This window comes from Sapajus apella, unplaced genomic scaffold (assembly GCF_009761245.1).
Source record: "Sapajus apella isolate SASKATOON/1434 unplaced genomic scaffold, GSC_monkey_1.0 scaffold51, whole genome shotgun sequence".
NCBI lineage: Eukaryota > Metazoa > Chordata > Mammalia > Primates > Cebidae > Sapajus > Sapajus apella.
The window spans coordinates 3,820,812-3,831,126 of record NW_022436991.1 but is presented as its reverse complement, the minus strand read 5'-3'; the positions used below and the strand labels follow the sequence as shown (position 1 = coordinate 3,831,126).

General features: G+C 47.6%; 1 protein-coding gene across 7 annotated transcripts in view; it reads left to right on the top strand.

The window, feature by feature from the left end:
- CLEC16A (C-type lectin domain containing 16A) overlaps positions 1 to 10,315 on the top strand; it is a 223,546-nt gene that overhangs the window by 16,562 nt on the left and 196,669 nt on the right. For 6 of the 7 annotated variants that reach the window (XM_032242763.1, XM_032242761.1, XM_032242765.1 and 3 more), the window contains exons 3-4: positions 1,875 to 2,008; positions 8,530 to 8,678. In XM_032242763.1, coding sequence (XP_032098654.1) covers positions 1,875 to 2,008; positions 8,530 to 8,678 — 283 coding nt within the window. Of the gene's footprint in view, positions 1 to 1,874; positions 2,009 to 8,529; positions 8,679 to 10,315 lie in introns of those variants that run through there. The other variant, XM_032242768.1, reaches the window with a different exon arrangement.

Here is a 10,315-nt window from a genome sequence, read left to right as displayed (position 1 = left end):
AAAAAAAAAAAAAAAAAAAAAGAAATTCTCTGCGTGGAATATGGTCTCCTCTCTCTCAGTTATTATGCAGTCGTTTGCTTATATTGCTGTGGACTCGTGGATATTTTATACTCCTGGGTAATAATTCAGTGTCATTCAATGTGTTATTATTTTGTTGCTCAAGTCGTTTCAGCTTTGGCCACTAGGAGCTCTTTCAGGTTGGTTCTTGTGTCCCCTTGATAAGCTCTCTTCCCTTTGTTTTTTGAGCACTTGTGACTTTCTGGTACTATAAAGCACTCCAGCCCTACAATCAGCCGATTTTCTATGGAGCCACTCACTCCCCTATGGAGATTTTTAAAAATCTAGGTTCATGGATTTTGTGCTATACCTACTGAGTCAATCCCTGGGGCAAGATCTAGGTACAGGCATTTTAACGAGTTTCCAAGTTGGTCACAGTGCGGCAGTGAGTTTGCTGGTGACACTGAGGAGTCACTGATTTATGTAACTTGAACTGAAGGTAGACAAAATAGGCCAAATGACAGAAATACTCTGGAGGTCGACGAGAATGGCGTTTACAGGCAGACGGGCTCTCAGAGTTGGAGAAGATTGAAAGGGTCTTTTTTAGGCCATTTAAATTCATTCATTTACCCGTTCATGGATTCAGACAGAATCAGGCAGTGCTGAGTAAGTTCCAGGCCCGTGACCCCCCCCACACTGTGGCGATGCCAGACGAGGGCAGGGAGGCACCCACAGCTGAGTCAACCAGCAGGCACACCTCATTCCTTCTGAGTGTCCCAAATGCAAGAGTTTTCGTGTGAGTACAGAGAACACACACATGACTAGAAACGTCATTCTCTTCCTTTAAAGAAAGGTACGGGGTGGTCTGTTTCCTTTTCAAGACTGAAAGAGCCAACGTGTATCTCCAGGAGCCAATGCCGCTAGGCTGCATACACACATGTATCCTATCCACAAGGAGAAAGGCAGAAATAGACTCAGGAATGGGTTAGCAGGGTTTCTCCACCACATCAGTACCTGTGTATTTCTTTCCAGTTATTTTCCCCTAGGACTTGACAATTTGGGAACCAAAGCTCGCTCTTTCTCTCTCTTTTTTTTTTTAGCTCTATCACCCAGGCTGGAATTCAGTGGCCTGATCATATCTTACTGCAGCCTTGAACTCCTGTGCTCAAGCGATGCCCCCACCTTAGCCTCCTGAGTATCCAGGACTTCAGGCATGCACCACCACCTAATTGTTTTTTTCTTTTCTTTCTTTTGTTTTTTTTTTTTGGAGATGGAGTCTAGTTCTGTCACTCAGTTTGGAGTGCAGTGGCGTGATCTCTGCTCACTGCAACCTCCGCCTCCCAGGGTCAAGCAATGCTCTTGCCTTAGCATCCTGAGTAGCTGGGATTACAGGTGTGTACCACCATGCCCAGCTAATTTTTGCATTTTTAGTAGAGACAGGATTTCACCATGTTGGTCAAGGTGGTCTCGAACTCCTGACCTTGTGATCCACCTGCCTTGGCCTCCCAAAGCGCTGGGATTACAGGCGTGAGCCACTGCATCCTGCCTTTTATTCTTTTATGTAGAGACGGGTCTCGTTATTTTGCCCAGGTTGGGTCTTAAACTGGCCTCAAGCGATCCTCCTGCCTCAGCCTCCCAAAGTACTGGGATTACAGGCATGAGACACTGTTCCCAGCTCTAAAACTCATTTAATACTCAGAATTATCTTACCCTTTCCTGGGAATTCCATTGTGGCAGATGACAATGGGTGGGATGATCTGTTGTGTCTATAGATACCTTGGGGGAAAGCAATACTTGTGTTGTGAATGAAACCAGATAATAATTTCAGTTTCCATATGTGGAAGCAAACCATTGACCCTTTTCCGTTCTCTCCCCAGCTTCTTCCTGGAGAAGAATATGTTTGTTTTCTTCTTGAACATCCTGCGGCAAAAATCGGGCCGTTATGTGTGCGTTCAGCTGCTGCAGACCTTGAACATCCTCTTTGAGAATATCAGTCACGAGACCTCACTTTGTAAGGACATTCCTTGGTATTTACCTCTGTACTGCTGGGCATCTAGCAGGGTGAAGTGTGGCATGGTTTTCTCTGTCTGTGCTTCCTGAGTGTATTAGTCTGCTCGGGCTGCCCTAACAAAATACCATAGACTGAGTGGGTTAAACAACAGAAATGAGTTTTCTCACTGTTCTGGAGGATAGAAGTCCAAGACTGGCCAGGCATGGTGTCTCATGCCTGTAACCCCAGCATAATAGGCGGCCAAAGTGGGCAGATGACTTGAGCTCAGGAGTTTGAGAACAGCCTGGACAACAAAGTGAAACCCCATCTCTACAAAAAACGTAAAAATTAGCTGGGTGTGGTGGTGTGCACCTGAAGTGCCAGCTACTCAGGAGGCTGAGGTGGGAAAATTGCTTAAGTCAAAAAAAGTGGAGACTGCAGTGAGCCATGATTGCGCCACTGCACTCCAGCCTGGGTGTTAGAGCAAGATTTTGTCTCCAGCAGCAAAAAAGATCAGGTTGTCATCAGGGTTAGTTTCTGGTGAGGACTCTCTTCTTGGCTTGCAGAAGACCACCTTCTTGCTGTGCATGGCCTTTGATCTGTGTGAGTGGAGAGAGATTGAGAGAGAGGCAGCTGCTGTCTTTTCCTCTTAAAGGGACACCAGTCCTATTGGATGATAGCCCCCACCCTTCTGATCTCATTTAACCTTAATTTCCTCCCCCAAAGACTCTGTCTTCAAATACAGTCACAAGCAGGGTTAGAGTTTCCACGTAGGAACTTGAGAGGGACACAGTTCAGTCCCTAACCCTGTGTTTGTCCCTGTGTGGTGAGTACCGTGAGAGGGTTCCCCTCTGCTGATGATGTTGGGGGTGTTTGCTGTTCTTCATGACTTGCTGTTAAAGAGTTGGGGTCACTGAATCATCAGCCAACAGAATACGCTGGAAGTAGCAGGACAAGGAAGACCTCGGCTGGAGAGCAGGCAAGGGTGTGCGCTTTGGTACTGACCCTCCTGCTTCAGTCCTGCCACCTGGCTAGTGAGTGTGTGACTCTGAACTTCTTACCTGCCCTCACTAAGCCTCAGTTTCTTCATCCGTAGTAACCACCCCTGAGAGACACGTGCCATCAGTGCTTTCGTTTTAACACCCAGGCGCCAGCCCTAGCAAAGCCAGAATAGAGAGGGGTTTTATCCCAGGCGATTAGCTCAGCGGTCTTCAGCGAGGGGACACCTGGCATCATCTAGAGACATTCTTGGGGATGCCACTGGCATCTAGCGGGTAGAGGGTGGGGATGCTGCTATACATTAAGGATAGGCCTCCACACCAGCCCAAATTGTCCCCGGTGCTGAGGCTGAGAAACCCTGGTTTGGTTCCTAATCCTCCATGCTAGAGTGCTAGCTTTGTTATTCCAAGGTGACTTCACCGAGCCCTGGTTCTGCCCGCCAGAAGTGGGGGACAAGTGGCCAAATGTCTTTAATAGAGGTAGGCTCTAAGTCGCCCGGACAGGTATGAGAAAAGTGTGCGGTGCGTAGAAGGAGGTAGAGATGGTGGCATTCCTCTGGCCAAGAGGGAGAGGAGAAAGGACTGCTTAGTGATGGCTTTCACAGCTGCCGCTAGGTGGTGCTGCTGCCTCAGAGATGCTGTAATGCTGCTTGGTGACTGCAGGTTGACAAATATGGGCCAACTCCTGTCTCCGTAAATGGTATCCCTTGTTACCAGCACCTGTTTCACTGGATGTGAAATGACTGTGGTTTCTGAAAGCTCTGAGGTGAAGATCCCACTCAGCAGCACAGGCCCTGGACTCAGACTGAACCAGGTCCCAGGCTCCCTGCATGCGCCAGGACAGTGAAAGCTCCAAGCTGCTGTCTCTGCATCTGTCAGGAGGAGAGCACAGTGGCTGCAGCAGAGTGGCTGGAGGCGTGAGCGTGAGAGCAGGTGTGCAGAGCAAGGCACGGGGTCTGGCAGAGAGGACGTGGCCATGGCGTCGGTTTTCTCTTTTAAGGCTGCGTTGCCCTCGGTTCCCTGCCCTGGGAAGCCTCTCAAAGCACAGCTAGGCAAAGGGCAACTAGATTGAGATGGGGGTGGGGCAGTCAAAGCTTATGGCTTTTAGAGGGTTTCTCTGAATCTTACGACTTTTAAAAAGTATATATATTTAGTGTGTACAGCTTGATTTAATATATACACATACACAAACAAAAATATGTATACATTGTGAAATAATCACTGCAGTCGAGGGAATTGACATCCATCATGTCACATTTGCGTGTGTATGGGGAGGGGTGTGTGTCCACACTGTGTGATGAAAATATGTCAGACCTACCCTCTTAGCAGATTTCAAGTCTGTAACACAGGAGGGTTATTAACTGGAGTCACTGTGCTGTATGTGAGAGCTCCGGAACTTACTCATCGTGCCTGGTACCCTTTGATCAGCATCTCCCCATTTCCCCTCCTCCCCAGTCCCTGGTAGACTCTCTGCTTCTATGAATTTGACTGTTTTAGTTTCTCCCTACAAGTGAGGTCATGAAATATATGTGGCTTTTCTTGTCCTGGGACCAAAAAGGGTGCCCTGCTGTGAGAAACCTGGGCAGATGCCCCTGGCTTTATAGCCCTTCACCACAGTGCTTTTATAAGCCCTGCAAAAAGGGTAGAAATCATTGCACATTTACAGAACTCAGATTTGTAAGGCATGAGGAGGATAGATGACCTTTGCTTTTATTTTATTTTCTAACCACCAAAGAAAAAAATGTCCTCATTGTCAAATAACAAAAAGCCAAACGTTTGAAAAACATAGTGAAGTTTCTGCAGGATTTCACCCTCACAACCCATTGTGCATCGGCCATTCTGCTGTTTTCTTTTCTCTTTCCCACCCTCCCAGCGTGTCTGAGCTCTCATTGTCCCCTTCTGTAACGCTGGCTGCTTTGGCTTAGGAGCTGCAGCTTGGCCATAATCTATTTAACCTGACCGTGGGCATTTAGGTGCTTTCCAGCTTTTCACTCTTACAAGCAGCCATTTCACAAGTGCACCTGTTGGCTGTTGGGGTCGGTGACCTAAGTGACAGAGTCCTGAGAGACTGAGATTACGTACAGTCTCCCGGGTTTATTAGAAAAGGATACCACAGAAAGTCAGCCACAGTGAGGGGGCAGTAGTAGAAAAGTCCCAGTCTGATAATAGAGGCGCCTCTAGCTGTCTTATGGTGGTCCCCCGCCACCCACAGAGTCATCTCTTTTAGGCCCTGGAAAAGTCCCTGCTGGGGAGTGGAGGAGCCTGTCACTGTCCCAGCTCCAGGGTGCCGCTAAGAGACTTACAGTTGCACATCTGAAGCTCCCAGCTCGATGTCTGTGCTGCTGGTGGCCTAGAAGCCACTAACCAGTCACTACAGGGCTCAGTAAGACAGACCAACAGCTCCTTATCCTGCCAGCCCATTACCTTTCCCTACTTGTTCCCAGCAGCAGCCAGAATGACAAAGAATGAAAAAGAAGTGCTCTGGGTATCAGAATCACCTGGGCCACACATTACCCACGTTAGCTTCCAGGTGGATAAATAAACTGTGGCCTGTTCAGAGAATGTAATACTATTTAGCAAAAAAGAAAAGAGAAAGACAGGAAAAGAAAAAAAGGAATGAACTACTACCACTGCATACACAGCAACCTGGAAAGCCCTCCGATGTGGTCATAAGTGAAAGGGCCAAACATAGGAAGTGTGAGCACTGTCTGCTTCCATTAGGTGAGGTTCAGGGACAGGCACAACGAGTCTAACATGCTAGAAGCAGAACAGGGGTTGCATGGGAGTAGCAGGTACTGACTGGGCAGGGGTGTGAGGGAGCCTCTTGGAGAGCTGGGAGTGTCAGATGTGGGATCTGGATGGTGCTTACGCTGTGTGTATATGTAAAACTTCATCATGCTGGATACTTAGGGTTTGTTAGGTATATGTATATATGTAAAACACATATGTATGTTGTATTATTCTCATGGGTCTGTAAAACACATATGTGTGTTGTATTGGTCCATTCTCTGAGAATGTATGTAAACTTAAGTGTTTTACATAGATAGATTTAAGGCTGGGTAATTTATAAGAGAAAGAGGTTTAATCGACTTAGAGTTCAGCATGGCTGGGGAGTCCTCAGGAAACTTACAATTATGGCAGGACGGGAAGCAAACATGTCCTCCTTCCCATGGCAGCAGCAAGGAGAAGACTGAGTGCCCAGCAAAGGGGGAGGCCCCATATAAAAGCATCACATCTCGGGAAAACTCACTATCACAAGAACAGGATGGGGGAAACCACCTCCATGATTCAATTATTTCCACCTGGTCCCTCCCATAACACCTGGGGATTGTGGGAACTACAAGATGAGACTTAAGTGGGGATACAGCCAAACCATACTGTACATGTATGTGTATGTGTAGTTCCACATATGTCAAGCTGTCCACTGAGGAAATGTGATGTATATAACTCATCTTAAAAAATTTAAGCTTCCTATGATCCTGCCCTAGACCCACTAACTCCTCACTTGGGAGAAGGGTCCCCAAGCGCTGCCTCAGGAGTTCTTAAACTCCGGAGATTTTGAAAACCGCTCTTGTGAGACTGCAGAGCGCACAGCCTGCGTACCATTCCTGCTCAGACTGCACAGTGGCTTTTCTGAATGCAGTGGCTTTCCCGGAGAACTGGCTTCCAGGGAGGACCAAGCCGCAGGCCCACACTGTGGCTTCCGCACGATCCCGGGCTCCCGGATTCCTCTTTGTGGTGTTTTTGATGATTCCCAACAGACTGTTGAGTAACACTTTGATTGACCTCGGTTAGGTACCTCGACGACTCCAAGTAACTTAATGGTTTATTTCCTCTTCACCCCCGAGCAGCTGTGTTCAGTCCCGGGAATATGGTAGACATTTTCTTTGCTTGATTTGTTTTTAGAGACAGGGTCCCACTCTGTCACTAGGCTGCACTACAGTGATGTGATCACGGCTCACTGCAGCCTTGAACTCCTGGCTCAAGCTGGGACCACAGCCGCACACCATCACACCTGGCTAAAGTTGAGATTTTCAATCTCCAGGTAACAGTAATAAGAGTAATGGGAGCTAACATTATTGAGTACTTGCTTTGTGGCCCATGCTGTCCTGAGGGCTTTTTGTGCATTTTCTCTGTTAATCCTTACCACAACTTTATGAGGAAGGTACTGCTGTTCTTTTTTCCAGACAACCTGGGGCGTGGGGAGGGTCAGCAGCTTGCTCCAGGTCACAACACAGCTAGGAAGTGGCAGGGGCGAGATGTGGACATAAGCAAGCCAGTCCAAGGCCATAATTGAACCCAGAGCCTCCGAAACACAAGCACGCATGGGAAGCTCTGCACACTTCTTACATGCAGAGCGCTGGGTCTACCCTTGGAGATTCTGATTCGGTGGGGCAGGCCTGGGGCCAAGATCCTGCAGGTCTGACACACTCCAGGGGTTGCAGTGCTGCCCATCTGAGGACCAGACTCTGAGTAGTGAGGCTCCAAACCATGCCCTCCACAGGTGTTAAACCTGTTCTGCCTCTAGCTGTCTTGGGGACAGGGCAGGTGAGCTGGTGCAGTGCTCACAAACCAGCAGCCCAAAGGACAGGCAAGGGGACAGCAGTGCCTTGCTTTGCAGGGTGGCCAGTGAGAACAGAGGAAACGTGCCTGGCAAGGCCCAACACCAAGATTTTGAACTGCAGTTTTGGCCGAGAGACGTGTTTTGCTGGCCAGCACAGCTTTAAAAGCTAGTTTGCTCAGTGGCAAACATGTCAGGATCAGGAGATTCGCAGGGCAGTGTGCTAGGAACTGGGGAGTGGGGTTGCTCTTCAGTTGACCCTTGGGCCCTCATCCAGTTTTCATTGTTGGGCCCCCGTAATGCTTGACAGGCACAGGCTCTGACATCAGACCCTAGGTTTGAATCTCTACTCTGTGACTCTCTGTGCTCGGGTAAGTTAACTTCTCTGAGATGTTTTGATTCTTCTGCAAAATGGGAAGAATGAGTCCTAGCCTGCAGGACCCTGTGATGGTTGATGGTCATGTAAAGCACTCAGCCCAGTGCCCGCCATGTAGGGATTCAGCAGGTGACCTTTATGAAATCATGTTCCTATATAAGGAGGAAGAAAACCCCAGTGTGGCCTGTTGTGGCATTCAGAGTTGATGATGTGATTTGTGATGGCAGAAGGGGGCAGCTTTTTATCCTCATCTATGGGTGGTTTGTGAAAATGCCCACACACCAGCCGGTCTCCCCCACCCCCAGCTCTTTGTTGAACTTTGCCATCAATGAAAAGAAAAATGTTGGAGTGTCTTTTTTTATTTGGTGTGGGAGGGCGGGGAAGGGCTGTTTTCTGGCGATGCCTTTGAACTTCCTGGTGACTGTGCATCACAGATGATCTCTTTGCTGGTTAAAAGTTAAGCTCTTCCAGTTAGCGTGTTTAATCCCAGCAACCCAGAGGCTTACCTGATTCAAGTACATTAACGTGGTCATGTGCTGGGTACCTGGCTTATCTTTCCTGCAGCATGAATTAACCTGTTTTGTTTTCTTTTGTTTTCTCCCTCTAGATTATTTGCTCTCAAATAACTATGTAAATTCTATCATCGTTCATAAATTTGACTTTTCCGATGAGGAGATTATGGCCTATTATATATCGTTTCTGAAAACACTTTCGTTAAAACTCAACAACCACACTGTCCATTTCTTTTATAATGAGGTAAGTAATTGCCAGAGGGGCACGTGTAGGTGTGAAGCCAAATCAGTTACAGCAGCGCCTTAGGTCTGGGTGGTCGTGTGTCTGTTTACAAAGCTGGTACGTGCTTGTTTGGATTTTCACGGCAACACTGTTTGACTTTGGCATGCTTAAAACTTTTTTTAAAAATTATGTAAGTTACCTTTCTATTGAAAAAAATTAATTTTTGTAGAGACAGGGTCTTACGGTGTTTCCCAGGTTGGTCTGGAACCCTGGGGCTCAAGCGATCCTCCTACCTTGGCCTCCCAAAGTGTCAGGATTACAGGCGTGAGCCACCACACCGGGCCAGCCTTTCCATTTTTAATGTAAAATTCAGTCTGTGCTGAGAGCCTTTTACTTGGCAGAGCGGAGGCATGCCTAGAGGTTGTCTTGGGGAAGTGTTGCCCTTTGGGAAAAGCAGGAACTCCAGTCAGGGCTGGCTTTGCCACTTCCCCGCTGTGTCACCTTCAGGAAGTCCCAGACCCTTTCTGAATCTCATCTGAGTTTCCTCATCTGAGAAATGGGGCTGAGAATATGTATCTTGTAGGGTTATTAGGGGATGAATTAAATGAGATGATGTCTTCAAAGTGCCTAGTATGTACATGGCTCCCTGAAATAATAGACATTGCTATTCTTGATAAGATAATGTCCCTGGCACTCCTTGGGAGAATTATTAAAACAACTTAAATAGATCAATTGCTCCTGTCCTCACACCTAAAAGCAGTTTGAACCATAAGGTCAATGTAGCTGCCATACCAAAAGGTCCAGGCACTGGCTGTGCTGGGGCTGATTCATCCTGTGGTTCAACCATATCAGCAAGGACCCAGGCGTTCCCATCTTCCTGCTCTGCTGACTGTACAGGCATCTGTCCTCAGGTTCAACCCCTCATGGTCACAGGGTGGCTGCCCCTGTCCCCAAACATTGCATAATCATACATCACTGCTGAAATCCCTGATGAGATCGCTTCCCTTCTCGTGTCTGTTTTTAACTTCCAAAGAAAACTTTCTCCGAAGGCTCCAGCCTTCCCCCTCATGTCTCCCCACATCCCATTGAGTACCTCTTAGCTGTCAGGTGCTGGGGTAAGCATGAGATCAGAAATGATCTCATTTAATCCTGGAAACCATAAAATAGGTGTTATTATCCCCATTTTATAGATGAAAAAACAGAGGTTTAGAAATACTGCATTGCACAGGTTAGAAGCGGTAGAAGAGGTAAGGAACCCAGGTCTGACGTTATCTGGACTCCTTTTTTTTTAAGTTACAATTTTAAAAGTAGAGATGGGGTCTTGTCTTATTGCCCAGGCTGGTCTCAAACTCCAGACCTCAAGTGATCCTTCATCTGTGGCTTCCCAAAGTGCGGGATTTTGGGCATGAGCCGCTACTCCCACCCAGTGAATAAATGATTACTTCTACTACTGCCAGTACTACTGTTCTTTTTTCTTTTGTTTTTTGAGGCCGGGCCTTGCTCTGTTTGCCCAGTCTGGAGTATAGTGGCAGTCACAGCTCACTGCAGCCTGAAGCTCCCGGGCTCAAGCTATCCTCCCACCTCAGCCTCCCAAGTAGCTGGTACTATAGACGTGCACCACCACACAGACTTGGACTTTTCTGTTTCTTCTGTGGCTT